Source organism: Ursus americanus, chromosome 26 (assembly GCF_024610735.1).
Source record: "Ursus americanus isolate L20-20 chromosome 26, mUrsAme1.1.p, whole genome shotgun sequence".
Lineage (NCBI taxonomy): Eukaryota > Metazoa > Chordata > Mammalia > Carnivora > Ursidae > Ursus > Ursus americanus.
The window spans coordinates 31,807,801-31,828,107 of record NC_142152.1 but is presented as its reverse complement, the minus strand read 5'-3'; the positions used below and the strand labels follow the sequence as shown (position 1 = coordinate 31,828,107).

The window sequence follows — 20,307 nt, the reverse complement described above, 5'->3', positions numbered from 1 at the left end:
ACCTCAGAAGAGAAGCTGGGGTGGGGATCTAGACCTCAGAAGAGGAGCTGGGGTGGGGATCCAGACCTCCACCAGGAGCTGGAGTCTCTGAGCTCAGAGGAGGGACCCGTGATCTCGGGAGATCTCAGGCCCCTGCTGGTGTCAGCCCTCTAAGGGAACGTGAAGAAGTTGGCTCTGTCAGCGTCACAGGGACTGTGAGCTGGTTTCAGCAGCTACTACAGGAATGAGCTGCCGCCTCAGGTGATAGGATACACACCGGAAGGGGCATGTCCTTTCTTCTTCTGCCTCCTTCCCAGTCTTTCCGTGGCACCTCCTGTGGTCTGAGCCTAACATGGAGCCAGATAGTGAGCAGACAGGGGGCTTGCACAGCCCAGCAACAGCCTGCACAGCACTGTGGAAGCGGGTTTGGGGCTGAGTGACAGCAGCTTCAAAATGGCACCATTTGCTTGATGTGTGTCCGCTGTGAAAGCACACATGGTCTAAGACTGACCTTCCTGAGCGTCAGAGAAGTTTTCAGTGAAATGTACAACTGCTGGTTTGCAAAACCAGACAGGTTACCATCTGCATAAATAAGAGAGAACCGGTCAAGAAAACCACTGTGCCGTAGCAGTGCGTTATCCAAATACAAGTTCTGCACCTTCCAGCTCGGTTTTAGGGGAAATTAGGGAGAGGAGTATTGCAAGCTGTGTAAGGTCAAGGACCCTTGCTCAGAATATACTTTGCCTTCTTCATGCCACAAATGCCGGGCAAATAATAGGCACTGAGATGGTTTCAGAAAGAATAAACATAAACAGAGCCACGGGGGTATTTGCAGAGCCAGTGTCTGTGTAAAACCCATTAGTAAGTCTTTGCGGGGGGGGGGGGGTCTTGTTTTGCTCTTTCACATTCATCATAATTTAAAATTTTTTAAATGTGACCACGTGTCTGAGGTTAAAAGGAAAACAGTCCACAGGAGAACATTGCAGCAGCAGATGTCTGCCAGATCCCGTGGCGGTGACCAAGGGTTCCTGGGGGTGCTCAGTGTTTCTGCCACTGCCCCCCCCCCCCATCAGCGGGAGACGGAGGGAGGGCCAAAGAGTCATTAGCACCCACTAAAGACCAATTTCCTACTCCGCTTTGTGTGACAGGTTTTCTGTGTGAGTCTAAGCGACTTCTCCTTAAGTGAAAATATTTGTCTTTCAGGGATTTTTTTTTTTCCACCACTGAGTGGCAAAGGCCATGTTTGTTTGTCTTAACTCTGAAACTGTTATTGACATAGATGAAGTGTTACTTTTATTAGCTGATCATTACACAGCTTGTATTTGCTGGGTTCCTTTGCATATAATTATGATGTGAAATCTCCTTGTAAGAGTATCTGTCAATAGTGTAATTGACTTTACAGTGTTGACTTTTTACTCAATAACCTCAGAGATTGGCCCATCCTTAGTCGTTGGAAACCTGCTTATTTTTAAATTTGCCTGGGCATAGAGTCCTCAAGACACATTATCCTCAAAATGACTCTCACATGTCTGTAAGTTTTATGCCCGTGTCTTTGGTTTTCCCAGAGACATTCCTTGCAGAGAATACATTGAACGGAACAAATGATTATAGCCCTACAAGAACTGTTTCTGGCTTTCTTAGGAAACAGGAGCCCCAAATTTCTTACATTGATAGCATCATGGGCTGCCTCCCACGTAGGGGCCATAGCAACTCTCTGGGATGTGGGCCCCCTTGCTTTCAACTCTGAGGGCTCTTTTTAACCCCAAGTGATCATTCAGGTGGTAGAGAAGAATTAAATGTCCAAGGCATGCCAAAGAGGACAGGGAGAAAACTGCTGGGGGTGGGGGTCCTACATAGGGCAGCAGAGCCCAGAAATTACATACAAGAACTCAGGAACCAAGTTTCCCCAGTCCTTATCCTGTGGTTTTGTGACGCTGGACAGCTGTGCCTGGGCCTTTCATGAGAAAACCAGTCTTATGGGTTATTAGGGTAACACAGAGTTGCGTGCCTGGCACATGGTATGCGTTAAGTAGGCGTTTGATAAAATAAGTAATGTGGAAAAACAAATAACCCAATTCAGAGATGGGCAAAGGACTTGAACAGACATTTCTCCCAAGAAGGTATACAAATGGCCAAAGCACATGAAATATGCTCAATATCCTTAATCATTAGGGAAATGCAAATCAAAATTATGAGATACCACCTCACACCCATTAGGATGACTCATAGCAACAGCAGAAACTAACACGTGTTGAGGAGGATGTGGAAGACTTGGAACCCTTGTACGCTTTCGGTAGGGATGTCACATGGTGGAGCTGTTGTAGAAAACATATGGTGGTTCCTCAAAAAATTAAAAATCGAATTACCGTATGATCCAGCAAGTCCACTTCTAGGTTTGTACCCAAAAGAACTAGAAGTAGGGTCTTTGAAGGGCTGTTCGTTCATCCACGTTCATAGAAGTACTATTCACAACAGCTAAAATGTATGAGCAACCCAAGGGTCCACCAACAGATGACTGAATAAGCAATATTCAGTACGTACGCACAATGGAGTCTCATTCAGCCTTGAAAAGGAAGGACATTCGGACACATGCTACAGTATGGGTAAACCTTGAGGACATTACAGTAAGTGAAATTAATCCAGTCACAAAAAGACAAACTATGTGTTCCACTTATACGAGGCATTTAGGGTTGTCAGAATCCTAGAGACAGGACGCAGAATGATGGTTGCCAATGGCTGAGGGGAGGAAGGAGTGGAGAGTTGGTGTTTATTGGGGGAGTTTTATGAAATGAAGAGTTCTAGAGTTGGATGGTGGTGATGGGTGCACAGTATCATGTGTATCAGTACCATGACCCGTGCGATTAAAAATGGTTAAGATGGTAATTTTTTCATGTTTGTGTGTTTTACCACAGTAAAACCACTTTAAAAAATACAAATAATGTGGAGAGCCTTGGATTCATCTAACCTGCCCTCCACACACCTTCCCAGGTCCCCTTTCTGAGCCCCTGAAGCTTAGCCCCAAACCCCAGGAAAAGGCTTGGATTGAGCTGCTTATGCCCCCTTCAGGACAGTGTACATCTGTGCCCAAGCCATTGGTTTTAAGGAGTGGTGGCAGTCGTCTGAACCGCAGCAATCTATAAAATTATAAGGAGGTTCCATCTAGCCACCATCTAAAGCTGCTTAGTTTTATTTGGACCTCAAATGAAAACTGCAGTTCCCATGGAACATGAAGAGAGTCAGGAATTAATGGTCTTACTATAATACAAAGCATTTATACATAAGGCACTGTCAGAATAGGGTCACCAGGAAAACTCTCAGCCTAAGATTTGCTCCTGGTCACCTAACTTTGTCTTTCCCCTTGAGAAGATGTTTGTCACAAGAGTTCAGGAAGCTGACAACGTTCCATGTTAAGATAGGATGTCCTCTAACAGAACTTGAGGGGAGATTTGCCACTGGTCTTTCTTTTTTTTTTTTTTTTTCCCTTTTTAAAGATGTGATTTTTTTTTTTTTTTTTTTTTTTTTTTTTTTAAGGAGACAAATCTTTGCCCTTCTTTATTTTTGCGTAATCGCTACACCCAACACGGGGCTCAGATTTGCAACCCCAGGATCAAGAGGCACGCTCTCTACGGATTGAGGCAGCCAGGCATCCCTGGGCTTTCTTATTTTAATTGAAGTATAGTTAATACACAATTTCCCATTAGTTACAGGTGTACAACGTGGTGATTGGACAAGTCTGTACATTAGGCTGTGCTCACAACAGGCGTAGCTGCCATCTGCCACCGTACAACACTGTCACGATATCATTGACTATATTCCTGATGCTGTACCCACTACTGGTCTTTTCGTATTGTATTTTGTTTTGTTTTTAAAGACCACGCAGCTTCGGTCTTCTGAAATCATGGTCTTTGAAGGCAGTTCTGAAACTCAGTATTAGGTTATGCTTTATGGTAGGAGGAAGAGGAGGAAATACTACAGGAAGAGTATGGATTATTTTTAATTTCTTTCTGAATTCATTATGGTAACTGTAGGAATTTTTCCACTTCACCACAGTTTTCAGATATATTGGCATAAAGTTATTTGTAACGTGTCCATCATCTTTTAAAATACCTTTGTAGTTGTGTTCCTTTTTCATTCCTTATTTCATTTGAACATCACTCTTTTTGCTTCGTCTCGCCATAGTTTTTTGGTTTTCCTCTCAAAGTCAAGTTTTATTTTTTGGTTTTGGGTTTTTTTCATTTATAATTTGCTTTCTTTTTGTAGGTTTATTCTTTTTCTCTTTGCCTGGATTGGTTACTTTCATTTTAAATGTTTCTTCCTTTTCGGGGCGCCTGGGTGGCACAGCGGTTGGGCGTCTGCCTTCGGCTCAGGGCGTGATCCCGGCGTTCTGGGATCGAGCCCCACATCAGGCTCCTCCGCTGTGAGCCTGCTTCTCCCTCTCCCACTCCCCCTGCTTGTGTTCCCTCTCTCGCTGGCTGTCTCTCTCTCTGTCAAATAAATAAATAAAATCTTTTAAAAAAAAATGTTTCTTCCTTTTCTATAAAAGTTTAAGGTTATCATCTCCTTGAAACTGCTGCCTGGTTGCAGCCCATAAGTTTGATGCCTTTGATTTTCATAAACAGTGTAAAGTATTTTCTAATTTCCATTTTGATGTCTTTGACTCATGGGTATTTTTAGGAGCGTGTTTTTAAATTTTCAAACAGGAGAAGGTGATTCTTTTTTTTTTTTTTTTTTTTTGGTTTTTAGTTACCTCTTCAACACTGATTCTTACCTACCAGCCACGTGGTCAGGGAGTTGATCTGTAAAATACTGCTTCTTTGAAATTTGGGGAGACTTGCTATATGGTCTAGTGTATGTTGGTTTTTATAAATATTCTCCGTGTGCTTCAAAATAATATGCCTTCTCCATTACTAACACATGTCCTGTATATGTCCATTAGGTCAAGTCTGCATACTAACCCTCTGTGTGTGTGTGTGTGTGTGTGTGTGTGAGAGAGAGAGAGAGAGAGCGCGCGCACTTGATAAGTTGAATACTGAGAATGATGTATTAAAATTTCCCATTACAATGTGGATTTGACCGTTTCTCCTTGTAGCTCTTTCAATTTGGGGTGTATGTATTTTGAAGCTGTCTTAGTGGAGGTGTCCGTGTCTGGAACTGTTGTATCTTCCTGGTAAATTGAACCTTTATGAATGTTTAATGACTCTCTTTATCTGTAGTAATGATTTTTGCCTTAAAAATCTGTTTTCTCTGGTTTTAATATAGCTACACCAGCATGGCATGAGACAAGGTTTTCCATCCTTTTACTTTTAAACTTTTTTTGTCTTTGTGTTTCAGGTTTTTCTCTTGGAAACAAAAAGCTTTTTTTTTTGTAATCTGTGTTAATGATCTTTACTGTTCAGTGAAGATTTTTCGCCCCTTTTTAATAACATACTTGGATTTATTTCTACCATTTTATTTTATATTTGTTTGCCCTGCTATCTCCAGATTCTTTTGCTTTCTTGCATTATTTTAAATTGATCAAGAGTCTCCCATTCCTCTTTTTTTTTCCTTCTAATGGTTTAGAAGTTACACATTTTGTTTCTCTTCTTTTAGTGTCGATCCCAGAACTTGGAACATGAATATTTTAAAATGTTTGAAGTTAATCAATACTTTTAACCTCCTGATCAATACAAGGCCCTTGGAATGCTTTAGCTGCTATTCTCTCTGCCTCCCAATGAGGTGTTTCATTTGTCCGGGACTTTGGTTCTATTTCAGTTTTTTTTGTTGTTGTTTTTTTAAGTCACTTAGTCATTATCGTCATTGTGCTGTTCAGTCAATACTTGATTACATTTTCTTTGCTTATTGTTTCTTCTCGCATCTCAGACCTTTCTTTTTTAATCATTTTCTTTTTTTCCTGAAATAAATTCTTAAAAAGTTCCTTACAGTGAGTATCTGCTTTTAGTTAAAGCCCTAACGACTTCTTGTCTGAAAACATATTTATTTTGCCTTCATTCTTAGAAGATAGTGTTACTCTGTAGACAGTTCTAGTTTCACTGTTTTTTCCTTCCTCTCTTACTTCAAGAATATTTTTCCACTTTCATCTGTTTTGCTTGTTTTATCTTAACTGATACTCCTCTTTATTTTTTTTTAAGATTATTTATTTTTATTATTTTACAAAGAGAGAGCACATGCGTTGGGGGAGGGACAGAGGGAGAGAGAAAATCCGAGCAGACTCCCCGCTGAGCACAGAGCCCGCTTCCAGGGCTCAGTCCCACTGCAGGGCTTGATCCCAGGACCCTGCGATCACAGCCTGAGCCAAAATCAAGAGCCAGACACTCAGCTGACTGAGCCGCCCCGGCTCCCCACTGATAGTCCTCTTCAGGTGATCTGCTACTTTTAAATCTTCTCTTTTTTTTTTTTTTTTTTTTTAATATCTGCGGTTCGACTATGATGTGTCCAGATACGCATTTCTTTTTATTTATCTTCTGTGGGATTTGTCTGTTGAATCTGAAGATTGGTACTGTTCATCAAAATGAGAAAATTCTCAGCCCATTTTCTCCTCAGGTGTTGGGTTCTCCCCCATGTTCTGTTTCATTCTGAAACTCCAGTTGGATTTACATTGGGTCTTCTTACATATTCCATATTGCCCAGTCTTCTTCCATATTTCTGTTTACAGAGACTATAGTCTCTTCAGATCCATCTTCCAATTCACTGCTCTTTTTTTTTCCTAATTTTTCTCTTTCAGCTTCATTGAGGTTAATTTCAAGGATTATACTTTTTTCATCTCAAGCAAATCTGATGCTTTCCAAAATCTGTCTACTTGGATTTCATAATCTGTTCTTCCTTTTTGATACTTTTCGATTCCCTCTTTTATTTCTGTGCACATGCTTGACATCATGCACCTACTTACTTCAATATTTGCCAGCTTTACAGTTCAGATTCTATAGTTGGTTTTTTCTGTTGTCTTTGGCTTATGGCGGCTTATTTCTTTTGTGTTTAATTTTTTTTTTTTTATTATGAACCTGTGTTCTTTGAAGTCTTATCTGTGGGAATTCTTCGTGGCCTGAGATTAAAGAATGTTCTTCCAGAAAGGGTTTGTATTTTCTTCTAGTAGGCACCACTGGGCACTTTAAAGTTAGTTCGAGGTCTTTGGGTCCACACAGAATTCTGGCCTCATACCCACAAGACTCAAGGCTTATGGTTAAAAAAATCTCGGAGGCGGGGGGGCGCCTGGGTGGCACAGCGGTTAAGCGTCTGCCTTCGGCTCAGGGCATGATCCCGGCACTATGGGATCGAGCCCCACATCAGGCTCCTCTGCTAGGAGCCTGCTTCTTCCTCTCCCATTCCCCTGCTTGTGTTCCCTCTCGCTGGCTGTCTCTATCTCTGTCAAATAAATAAAATCTTAAAAAAAAAAAAATCTCAGGGGAGGTTTTTCTTATTTTGCATCCCATCTGGAGCTGAGGTTAAGGCTGGCTTTTATCCCCATTGTCTGCCTGTGACGGGCAAGTTCCTTTTCCCTAGGACCTTATTGAGAGTATCCTCATTCAGACATCTTAGCTTTTTCATTTACATGACATTTTTACATTTATACATTTCTAGTGGCCTGCTTGCTGGTATGTTTGGTGATTTGAGGTTATGAGCTTTCTACTTGAATATTTGCTTAACCTTAGTATGTGGGAATCCTGATGGCTGAATTCAGATTGTGTTCTTTAAGGGAGGATTTGCTTTCCGAACTTATGCTGGGTACCTAGGGACCAGTACACCTGAGACCACCTTAATCCCTTTCAAGGAGCCACAGGAGCCGCCAGAATCAATCTTCTGCCGCTCTGTCCCCATCACGATAAGTTCGGTCCCTTGTCCCAGTGCTAGAGCAGGCATCTGCTCTGGGGAAACCCTGGCTTTCTTGGTTGTCTACTGCTCGCATTTCAGATTTTGTCCCTTTATTTTTTAACCTTGTGTTTGTGTGTGTGTGACATTCTCGTGGTACACGTGTGTTTGCATGGGTTTCTAAGAGTCCCCTTATTTCCCAGTGAAGCCAGCAGTGACTTAAAACCGTGTCGCTGTACTTCGTCCAGGATCTTTTGTGTAATAGTCAGAAGAGTGCCTTCCAGATGTTTTCTCTGCCTCCCAGCTGAAAGTGAAAGCCCCAGGCCATCTCTTCTCTTCCATGTCTTTCTACCCATGTTTGGTTTTAGACAGAAGCACTGCACCAGCTCCAGCTCCAGCCCTGATTCACAATCCCATTAACTGCTCACTTGACCAAAGTCCAGAGTTCTCAAGTCAGTCCCTTGAGGACAACTTCACCCTGAATGATAGTCTCCAGGTTTAAAACCATCGGTTCCAGAGAAATCCCTTGGGCCCAGGTGCAAGGTGGAGGTGATACGTGTGGTTGGACCAATAATGAACCTAGAGAGGAGACCGCAAAATGCCCATGCCTCATTAGAAGCCGTACTTGGACTTGTTGGTTGCAAGCGTTGCTCATTCTTGGCCTGAACTAATGTGATTTCTCACCTTTTATGTTAGCTATTTCCCATCAGTTTGCCGGGAGAATGAATGCCAGGGTTTTGAGATTAACATGATCGCTGCGAGTGGTGCTACTCTAAGTTCAGCTACGTCCGAAAAATGGCAGGCATTTCTCATGTATCACATGTTCATTTCAATGAATGATTTTTGAAGAGGTGGTTAGATACTTACCTTCCAACATGTTCGGGATGACTGGTTCCTTCTTCTAAGTGTGTGGCGTCCCGTAATGACAACCCCTGGCGGCTGGAGGGTTTACCAAGTCCGTACAGCTGGTTTGTGCCGCCATGAACAACATCGCATCAAGTTATTCATAATTGAAGACGCTTGTCACTCCCTGCTGAGTTTGTGTGTAATTTATGGATATGCACCCGTGCTACAATCTCAGGGAAAGTTAATTTTATCCGCTGAGAGAGACACATTTATATTTTAATTCCTGCTCCCTGAACTTAACGTCTGTATACCTGTTTTTATCCAGAAATATGGTCAATGGGTGTATTGGTTTCCTTACCCGCGAGAGACAGAAAGCTATTTCAAATTCCTGCTTGAGCTCTCTTTGAGAACTAGCCAGGGCCCCGTGGACCAGTCACAGGACTTATTTAGTTTCTGTTTAATCTGCAAAACGGTTGGTTGAGTTAGGCCAGTGTTCCAGTGTGTGGATTATGGGGTCACTGTCGGCGTGCAGCATCATTCCAGGTGGTACCAGAGACCTCGCCCAAGAGAACATTAAATTCATGGGCGGTAGAAATGACTTTCTCTTCTATTCTCCATCTGACTGTAGTGTGTCTTTAGTACTTCTCTCATGCTTGTTTATCTCCTGTAAGAAAGGCAAGTTCTCAGGCCCAGAACCTTTCCTCTTGTAATAGTCTGGAACTAGAATGTTCTGTCATTGCTGTCATTCTAGCATATATCTCCCACCGCCTATTCCAAACTTTTTACTCAAAAAAATGTCTTAACCCATGGGAAAGAAGAAAGAAATGCACGATGAACACCATATGCCTTTCACCTAGATTCACTAAGAATTCGCTTTTGGTAGTCCTTGCTTTATTTCATGCTCTCGCTCCCATGATTCTCTGCCCCTCTCCCCTCTTTTTCTGTATGTTCCGAGGTATCCTGTTCTGCCGAACTGTGGTGGTGAAGTGAATTATAAGCCCCATGTTGTTAACAAATGCGGATTCAGAATGAAATTGATTTTCTAAAAGCCAGCCATAGCCCAGTGTACTTACCCAAGTGTCGCGGGCTGCGCTCTGAGGCTCTTTCAGGCTAGTTCGGTAGACCAATTATTTTGGATTTTACAGCAGTTACCTCAAGCAGCAAAGATCAAGAGAACCATTATCTGAGACTTTCAGTTTCTTTGTTTAATAACTATTAATAGCTGCCTGTGCAATTAGTTACATTTATCGAGTTTCATATTTGGAAGCACCTCAAAGTAATCCTTTCCTAGCCACTTCTACGCCGCCAAGACAGAGCCAAGAAACAGGAAGTCTGCAGAAAACAGATATTGCAGGGGCCGTTCCGCAAAGCTCAGGGGCTGTGTTTACAGGCAAGCCCGTGAAGAATTCCTCTCTCCGGTCCTCTTTCCTCTTCCTTTTTGCCGTGTCCCCATAAGCCTCCCGACCTAGAACAGAAAGAAAACAGGAGTGCTCAGGTAAACATGTCACAGCAGCAGGAAGCAGCGGTGAGCCGTCTGATGACAACAGAGGAAACCAAGGCAGAATTCTCAAGCACCGCTAAGAACCATCGTCTGCACTTAGAACTTCTCATTGCGTCATCACCCCGCCCTGTAAGGGAGATGAGCCCACTGCAGGTCACTAATAAGCAAGACTGGACTGTGAACAGAAGGCTGTCGGTCTTGAGAGCCAAGCTCTTTCTAGAAGGGCTGGGCAGAGGTGGTATGGATTCGGGATCGCAGAGTACAGGACGCGGTCTGAGCCCTTCTGGAGACCGCTAGGACTCCATTGTGCAAATGAATTGTCTTTGTGTAGCGTTGTCGTTGCTGGGGTTGGTGTTGATGATCTCCAGGCACGTAGCAAAGGTCGAGCTTGGATAATGGCCCTCGCACACTTTGCGAGCGCACGTTCCAGTGGGATTTCTCACCTGCACTCGTATTTAGCAGAGCACCCACCACAGGCCCTGGAGCACCAGGAGGGATACTCCTTGGCTTCATTCGCTGCCACGCCGTGGACGCCAGGGACTCTCGTTCCCCTTTACTTTCTCCCTGGGCTGCACCAGGATCTTGCTGGGCCCAACCCTGTAGGCTTTCTACAGGTGCCGTATGTTCGGGGAGTGTCCCAGTAAGGCACGTTGGGGGAGACCCCCAGTATCCTCCCAGACCTCACACGCTCTGCCACACAGTTCCATCTGCTCCCACACTCGCTCAGTGTGTCTTGTGCGCCTGGCGCCAGGGACATGGCATGACTGGGCCCTGTCTTGTGGAGCTAACGCTCCAATGGGAAGCACACAGACACTGAACAAGGCATCGCACAGCTCGAAAAGATGGTGGCAAGTGCTGTCTGTGGAGGGACCATGGTAGGAGTGTGTACAGCTGGGGGTGTGTAGGAAAGAAGGAAGGAAAAGTGTGCCCATGTGCCCCAGACCTCCTAGAAGTGCATCATCGGGTGGGTGGGCTTACAGGACACGGGGCCAGCACGGTGCAGCAGAACACCTCTCCTCCTCTGCCCAAAACCTTCAGTCCTCAAGTCCAAGGTCAGATGCCATGTCTTCCACAGGCCTTTTCCTTGCCCTCCATCTGTCCCCTCCAGCTGGAAGTAACCCTTTCTTCCTGTGTGTATTCATCTCTGATCGGCGCCTCTTCTGAACACCTGGTGTGTCCTGGACACTATCAGAAATACAGCTGCCGTCCATTCAGAATCAGTGCCCACCCTGGGAAATGTGTGGCCTAAGCAGGAATGAACATCACAGTCCCCACCCTTAGGCCAGGCACTGGTCCCTGTGGATGGGTATTCCCTCCCATTCTCAGCCCCACAACGAAGTGGGTGCACTACCCTTCTCTTTGCCAGCATGGAAGCACAGGGAGTTCCATTCGTCACTCAGATGTAAAGACATGAGACAATAATCCATGTTAGGGTAAGTGCTGTCGGGTCCTGATGGGAGTGTATGGAAGGGACCTAGCTGTAAGGAAATCAGAAAAACAGCCCACCTTGGGGCGCCTGGGTGGCTCAGTCATTAAGCATCTGCCCTCGGCTCAGGGCGTGATCCCAGGGTCCTGGGATCAAGCCCCACATCAGGCTTCTCCTCTGGGAGCCTGCCTCTTCCTCTCCCCCTCCCCCTGCTTATGTTCCCTCTCTCGCTGGCTGTCTCTCTCTGTGTCAAATAAATAAATAAAATCTTTAAAAAAAAAAAAAAAAAAGAAAAAAGAAAGAAAGAAAAACAGCCCACCTTGAGAATCAGACTTTGGTCTTCGATCCATCTCTGCTACATATTAGCTGTGTGGCTTTCCAGACCCTTCTTCCGACATCAGTAAAATAGAGGTGTCTGTACCCGCTTTAGAGAGTCCAATACAACCATCCTTGCAGGTGGTGCGTGGCGTCCGGCACGTGGTAGGTCAGTAGGCGGTAGCTTACTGCTCTCACCTGTGATGTAGCCACGACTTGCTTCTCTGTTCGACTGCAAGCGTCTTTGCGACAGTGTCTGTGTCTGATCCCAGGGCGATGCCTCCTCGGGACCCTCCCTAAGGCCCTGCATTTATATGAGGTGTTCAGTCGATATTTGCAGATGAACGAGGGAGGCAGGGAAGGCGCGGAAGGCGCGAGGGAGTAGCTGTCACTACATGGCAGGTATCCCTTTCGGCTGAACCTTGGGTTTCGTCTCCTGACCAAAGGCTCCTAATATCGCAGCAGCTCTGGAAGAAAGCGGGCTCGTCCCCCCCCCCCAAAGGACCCAGCCAGCGTCGCCTGCTGGGGCCCCCTCCCTGGGGTTGGCGGGCTTGCAACACCAAGCGCGGCTTGATCTTTCTAGTTTAAGAGACGACCTCCCACTGCTGTCACTGCGAAAGAGTGTGGTTTGCCGTCTCTGCCCAGATGGAGTGAAAACGCGAGCGAGGGGGGATGAGCAAGGAGGACAGGGGTCGGGATCTGGGACGCTGTCTGCAGAGCAGGGCCGCCTGCGGGTCCCAGGCAGGCGGAGCGCTGGGCTGCGGGGCAGGGGGGCGGGCGCGACCGCGGGGGGCTAACCTGTGTCCTGTCTGTGTCCCCTCCCCGCCGCCCTGTCCGCAGGAACGGCCTGGGCGGCTGCCGGCTGCGGACTGAGAGCGAGCCGTCGTGCGGCTCCCCGGTGGTCAGCGGCGACCCCAAGGAGGACCACAACTACAGCAGCGCCAAGTCCTCCAACGCCAGGAGCACCTCGCCGGCCAGCGACTCGCTCTCCTCCTCCTCGGCTGACGACCACTACGAGTTCGCCACCAAGGGGAGCCAGGAGGGCAGCGAGGGCAGTGAGGGCAGCTTCCAGAGCCACGAGAGCCACAGCGAGACGGAGGAGGACGACCGCAAACACAGCCCCAAGGAGGCCAAGGAGGCCCTGGGGGACAGCGGCTACGCGGCCCAGCACAAGAAGCGCCAGCACTTCGCCAAGGCCCGGAAGGTGCCCAGCGACACGCTGCCCCTCAAAAAGAGACGCACGGAGAAGCCCCCCGAGAGCGACGACGAGGAGATGAAAGAGGCGGCGGGCTCACTCCTGCACTTGGCAGGGATTCGGTCCTGTTTGAATAACATCACCAATCGGACGGCAAAGGGGCAGAAAGAGCAAAAGGAAACCACAAAAAATTAAAAACAAGTCACTGATTTGTTTTGAACTTTCGGCCATTCGGTTTTAGCATGTCAGGAGATTTCTAATGATTTGTGGCAATATCAGCAATTTAGTATTTTTTTTCTTTTTCTTTCTTTCTTTTTTTTTTTTTTTTGTTTGGTTTCTTTTCTTTCCTTTTTTTTTTTTAATTTGCCCCTCCTTTGTTTTGGACCCTTAAGAATTTTATTTTTAAAGGAGATTGAAGCCATAGAACTCATATTGACACTCAGCTGTTTTACAAAAGCTTTTCATTATCTGAAGACAAAACCGAAAAAGCCAAAATTACCATTGCTTCCTCCAGCTTTTGTCAGAAACACGTGGCTGAATCCGCAGGGATGCCAACGATCAAGCCACGGGAACACACATTCGGCACCTAGAAGGCACGTGGGCAAAGTAATCATCGATCAGGCCCAACCCTTAGGTTTGAAAGGTCAGGGTGGCCACACCCAGTTGGGGTCGCTGAGTGAATGGGTGTAAGGCGACTGGGACAAGGAAGAACCCTGGTCCCCTGGGAGCAGACCCAGGCTCGTAGCACAGGGCATCCAGCTGCACCAGGAGAACCCTTGGCCTTGCCGTGGGTTTCATTGCCCTGAAGTGTGCAGGGGCGGGTGGACAGAGGGGGGCTGTCTCCAGTCCTTTGTGCTTCTTCGCTGTGAAGCCCAGTAGCATCTTAGGAGATGGACACACTGGACCACTCCTCTTACACCAGGTGTCAGTGACTCATTCATGAGAAGAAACTGGGTCAGTTTTTAGTGATGTTGCTCATCATTGAATTTTGTTCTGTATTAAATTAAGAGAATGTTCCACAAGCCATAAGCCTGAAGGTTGGCCCTGCACACACACACACACACACACACACACACACACACGAGAGAGAGAGAGAGAGAGAGAGAAAGAGAGAAAGAACTGATGCAGAAAATAAGCTATGTCTTCTTAACTGCCCAAGTGAAAATCAACTCCAGGAAATTACAATAGCTGTTAAGGAAGAAAATAATGGTAGATCTTTGTCTGTCTGTCAAAACTATTTGATTCGAGTGAAAAAACGAAAAGCTACAGAACCTGCCATTAGTATTGTGGTGTGTTTTTCAAAGATAAAAGGCACATTGATGGACAAAGTAAAAACATGGCAAAAACAAAACAAAAAACTCCTATACTGCCCTCAAAATGGAGTTTGCAATTAATGTCAGTCAGGACTCATCTTCGCAAAATCAGTGATTTCCACATTCAGCCAGTGTAGCCAGCAGAAATTTCTGATCCACAGTGCATGGATTCCTTTGAAAAAAGAAAAGAAAAAAAAAGAAAAAAAAATCACAAAACACAAACTTTTTTTTATTCAAAAATAACAAAGTTCTTGTAAGGTAAATAATGTATTTAGCATGAAGCATGAATTATTTTCATATAAATATAGAAAATAGAGAAAAGGCTATGCCTCTAATTTTTAAGCCCTTAGGCTTAGAGTTTCTTTTGGATTTCTCTTTTTTTTTTTTTTCCTTTCTTTCTTTTTTTCTGTTGTTGTTTTTTTTTTTTCCCAATTATTTTGTTTTGGTTTTTTGAAGCAGGTGTTTAAGGTTTAACCTTCTTCAGGGACAAATTCTGACTGTTGGGGAATCTTACTCTGCAATATAAAATATCTTCATGTTCTGGTAGGGCCTGGATGGTGGAGCTCTGTACTGCCTTGTCTGCACTTCAGCCCCCGACCCCCTGGTTCTCTGTTGAAAAGTGTGTCCTTTCTCTTTGTCTGTACATGTTTACCATGACGCAATAATTTGAGGGCAAACTTAGTAGTGAGTGTGTATGATAGAATCAAGAGAATTATGGGACGCTGACTTGAGAAAACCATTACCGTGATTTGGTTCTAGCAAAAAGGCAGTGAATAATTATGCAAATTCGCCAGAAGAAGGGGAAGCACGCTAATGGGCCTTATTGGATGAGGGTGTGAGTTAGGGTACACGGGAAGGAGGAAGTGACACGGGTGTTGGAAGGACCAGCCCCAGACGGTTTTCCTGTGACGCCATCTCACAGTGGGAAGGAGGGGCCGGCCACCTCTGCCACCTGAGCACAGGAACCAACCTGGAATTAAGCCCACCTAGATGATGAGAGCCGAATTTAGACAACCGGACGATGTCACGCAGACCAGAAACTCTGATATCTTTGCCTCAAAGAAATTATCTTGGGAGATCCAGAGAGCAATCTCTGAAAGAATATGATTTTCCACCCACACGGAGGGGAATTTTAAAACACAAACAGGAACACCCACTACCGGGGCCCAGGATGTGGTGGTGAGGGAGAGCGAGGGCACTGGGGAGACGGTGATCTTAATTTAAGGACAGGACGGTCGCGGGCCATCGTGGAGCCCAGCGGCTGGCGGCAGCCAGGACAGAATGAACTGGCGCAGACCCTGCGCTTTGCTTCCTCTGGGTTGCTGATAAGAGAACCTGAAAAAAAAAAAGTCTACGCCCATATGACAGGTCAAGTTCAGGACCTGAAACTGAACACTTCCAGTCTATTTGTCCTGGGTGTAGATGGGGAAAGGATGTGTTACTGAGGTGCTCCGTCCCCTCCACCTGCCCAGATATCTCAGCGGCGGAGCCTGAGCAACACTGTGATGTGTGTTGTCGCCTGACCAAGCCCGGAAGACACCCCCTTCGGCCCCCCCCACCCCCCTTCCCCAGGATAGAGTTCAGACTTCCCTCCCAAACGGCAGAGGCGGACATCCAGGACTGTTTCTGGTGGGGACTTCTTCCAATCAAAACCCCCACAGTGGGCTGTCTCCCCTCATTTCATTTTTCTAAAGGAGCAAAGGCCTCTTTTAGAAAATAATAAAATGCAATGTGTGTGATTTACTTTTCTGATCTCTTTGAGAAATAGATAAATATCTTATAAAAGTGCGTTCTTAACTCCAGAACCACTCTTTTTGCATAAATACCTCATCGGGCAGCTTTCTAAGTGTTATTTTCCTGAGTCTCCCTCAGCACCTGTGTAGGAGCCGCTGGGTGACTTCTAGGGGAAACTTTAGTGAGGGTACTTTTTTCTATTTTTCTTCTGTTTTTGGAGGCATACACATTATGCATAACCAAAACAATGGCTCAATTGTGTTTAACTTTGTATTTTGATTGTTGAGAAAAAAAAAAAAAGTATCGATGTGTATGTGGCCATTTGTAGTGAATTCATTGCAGAATGAGGTTGTCCGTGTCCTTGCCGAGCCAAGGGGCGGAGGCACCCTCTCTCACTCCCTCCTCCAAGAGCAGTAGAGGATTTAAGCACAAGCCTATTTGTGAAAGAATATTTTGCTCAAATGTAATTCACTTTAGTCTTGGAATTACTTCCCAAACGTCAGGTGTTCTTTTAGCTTCCAAACTAGCATATGTATTCATGAGTCTGACAGATCGCCTGAGCACCGTTCAAGGGGTGTGGTGTTTTTGCTTTCATTTCTCCTTCTAGGAGAAGTGGCGTTTTCATGTGTCATTCCAGTATCTCACGTACTCACATGGGGCGGGGGGGGAGGGGAAGACGGGGAATTATAGCAATATTTAAAGATGCTTTGGAAAACAACCATGAACACATCAGCACCATGACATCTACAATTACTTGCTGTTGGCCCTCGGACACATTTAAGAGAAAGAGACTGTAGCTCTTTTTTCTTAAATGATATACACATAGACAGTTATTTTTATGCTACTCGAATTGTCTTTTATCTTTATCTAGTACTGCGTGGAAAGGGTCCGCATCATAGATTTTTCCCAGCCTTATTATATACCATAAGCTCCTACTTCCCTTCCCTCTCTAATCAATATACGTTTAAGAGTTCTTTGGTAAATAAAGCTGTCTATTTGAAACTCAGATGAACCAAACCCACGTCTAGGTGGCGGATTGAGATGGCCAAGACGACTGCGGCAGGTTTCAGTCTTGGGGCTGAGTCTTCAAGAAGGGATGTGTCAGAGGCTTTCCCAAGAGCTGATTTTTCTCGGAGAGTCTTTCAGCGTGTCTGGTCCTTGCTGGGTGCTGCAGTAGCTACCACAGGGCATTCTAGAAGCTGCCGTTGCACTGAATGGCGTCCCTGCCCTAGGGACAACTTCAGGCTGGGAGCTCTGTAGAGTGAAAACCGTCCAGATGGTTTTTGTGCCCAGCTCGGTCCTGGGACCCACTGGGACTGCCCAGCACCAAGTGCTACCAACTCAACGTTTCAGTGACCCCCACGCTATGCATGTGGGGTCTTAGCCTCTCGTTCGAAGAGCTTTTGGAGAAGGAATCAGAGTTCTGTACAAGTGACCTACATGGGAGGGTTTTCCATATGGGATTGGGTTAAATTCAATGTGACTTCTCTTTTCCCTTTAAACTTGATTCAGGTTGGGACTCGGTTTCTTTCTGGTGGATCACAGCTGCCCAGATGTTGCAATTTATTTTTATGTTTCTGTAGAGAAGTATTTTTCTTTCATCTTCAGGATTTTTGCCACCAAAAGAACACATTTGAACTCTGTGTCCCCTCTTGATTGTGACTTACCAGTGTTGACAGTTCAGTCCTTAGTGTCGTAGGTCCCAGCCCTCCAATACTATATCCGACACTGTTATGCACATAATGCAGCACTGTGATCTAATTTAAATAATACTTTTTTATTATTTATACTACTATATATAATATACATCAACACTTTTGCTATATAACCTAAGTGATAACCCTCTTTTAGTTACCTGCCAAACTCGGGACTTTGGTTTATATTGCAGTTAACACAGTTACAAAGTTGTAATGGTGTCTTTTTTTCCTTTGTAACGGAATGTGTAAATCAAAGTATATGCATTGTGTGGTGTTCCTGTTTCTGGAGTTTCATGAGGATTTACACATGGCATTCAGTGTTCTGTATAGACCCGCCTACCTTTGTGAATTCATCTGTTAACCCCTCTTCCTTCGAGAGAGCACCCGGAGGTGGCTAACTCCTTGTTTTCTCTCTCTTCTACTGGTTATTCTTGAATTAAGCACAGACTCGTCAGCTCGGTTGCTTTATCATGAATAATGCGTGTGACCTTGAAATTCTTCCACAGTTCAGCAAACAAGTGCTAGCTTCACTGACCAAAAATTAAGGAAGGAAAATACGATTTTCAAAACGATCCATCTTTTAACGGCCGAAACCGATGTGTCTATGGTGCTGCATTTTGCTGTCTGTCCTACTTTTGAAATCAGACCTAGGTGAAAGATCACTTCTGACTTTACTGTGATATGCTCACAAGTACCCTTCCTGTTCGTTTTGTTAGCGTCGAAATCAAGACTATTTATTTGGAATATATTCAACAGTGTTTTTCCACTGTATTTCATTTGCAAAAGTTGAGAACAGCCTTCCCTGCCTTTTGCAAATAACTGATACTCCATATCGGATTCGCACAGACTTCGATATGGTGAGCCTGTCGAACCTACAAATTGTATTCATCCTTTCATTACTGTGGCCTGAGTTCCTCAACCCCCACCCCCTTTTTTTAGATGAAACTTAGCACAATTTCAGTTATTTAAACATGAAGCATTTATTGAGTATGTCTGTCGAGGCCATCGAAGCTCATAGCGGATTCAGTAACCAGTTTCATGCTGTGTTATTCACACTCACTACTGCCATGGTGAAATGTGGGGTGGGGGGGGAGGATCCGGGTGTGTCTGGGAAGCATTATACACTTGTACATTTTTTTATACTCTGATTCTGTAACATTTCTGAGTTTCGTTTTTGTTTTACAGAAGAAAAAAATAACAGTGATAAAGCAATCAGAAGACCAAGAGGTTTACTATCAATGCTTAGGGTCGTCTGCCCTTTGCTGGCCAATAGCCCTACGTGGCCAAATGATAATTGACTAGAGTAATAATTTTTCAAAAGCCAATTTTTTTTTCTGTATTTTCTGTATGAAACTGCCAATATCATGAATAGAAAGGGAGAGCCGTACAGGAGAGAGAGAGATGTTCAGTTGCGCTGGTGTCACCTAAAGGAGCAGTGTGGAGGCAGGTGCGATCAGCCGAACTTTAGGGACCTGACGGTGTTGCTTTGGAGGCGTCCATACTTGCATCTCGCATTCTTCACATGTAATCATATTGCCAAAGACAAACTATTTCATCATTTATTGTAAATAACACTTTCCCCCAGACCTACCATGAAGTTTCTGTGATGTATTGTCTTCCAGTTGCAATAAAAAGTACTGAGTTGCATCAATTGAAGAACAAAGCCACGTCGTATTGTGTGCACCGCGTCTCCGTAGGCAATGCCGAGCAGTAAAATCGTTTCTATTTCTTACCTGCCCTAGGGTGTGTGTGCCGTTTTTTTTACAGTTCGGTTTTAGGGTCTTGGCCGCACTTACTGGACCCACCCATCCTCATGCATCCCTTGTGGTTTAAAAAAAAAAAAAAATCACACACCTTTGGAAATACACAAACTCCCAGCCAGAGGCTGGGCTCACTTGCGTGTCTCCGCTCTGGTCCAAAGAGTCGTTGGACAGCAAGCCTCCCACCACACAACTTAGAGCTTATGGCTCACACAGTCTGCCTCTCTTCTGGAAGCTGGCAAACAGTAAACTGAAATGCTGCTTTGGGGGGGGCCGGCCAGTCTGTCCCAGGTCCTAAGGGTTTCTTGTGATAACTTTATAACCCTTAAACTTTCTTCTGTAGATTTCATCTGTCACCAGTCTGTCACCCCCGCAGTACACCCCAAGAGCCAGCAAGGAGCTAGATGGCCAAGAGTGGTGAGACAATGAATAGATCGTGGGGCACCAGGCACCGTGCTGGAGGAGTAGAGAGGGTGTTCTCTCTTGTGGTGGTTTCGTTTCTGTCTACCACGTAGCTCTGTAGATTCCAGCAGCAGCAGTAGGAACCCCGGGGGCGCTGGCCTGTGCACGGTCCTGCTGGGCCCCCACATCCACTGGTGTCTTACAGGTTCTCAGGCCATAACTCCTATGGTCGAGGTGTTACTGCAAGGCCGGGGGGTGGAGGGGGGGCGTATCTACTCCAGCGAGCGTCCTAGAAGGCCCTCCCCACGAGACTTCTTGAAGTGGTCTCCCAGGACC

General features: G+C 45.3%; 1 protein-coding gene across 13 annotated transcripts in view; it reads left to right on the top strand.

Annotated features, from left to right (window-relative positions):
- FOXN3 (forkhead box N3) overlaps positions 1-19,541 on the top strand; it is a 385,552-nt gene extending 366,011 nt beyond the window's left edge. For all 13 annotated transcript variants that reach the window (XM_087856174.1, XM_087856175.1, XM_087856173.1 and 10 more), the window contains one exon: positions 12,711-19,541. In XM_087856174.1, the coding sequence (XP_087712300.1) occupies positions 12,711-13,260 (550 nt within the window). In that variant the 3' untranslated portion in view covers positions 13,261-19,541. The remainder of the gene's footprint in view (positions 1-12,710) is intronic.
- Positions 19,542-20,307: the final 766 nt, after the last annotated feature.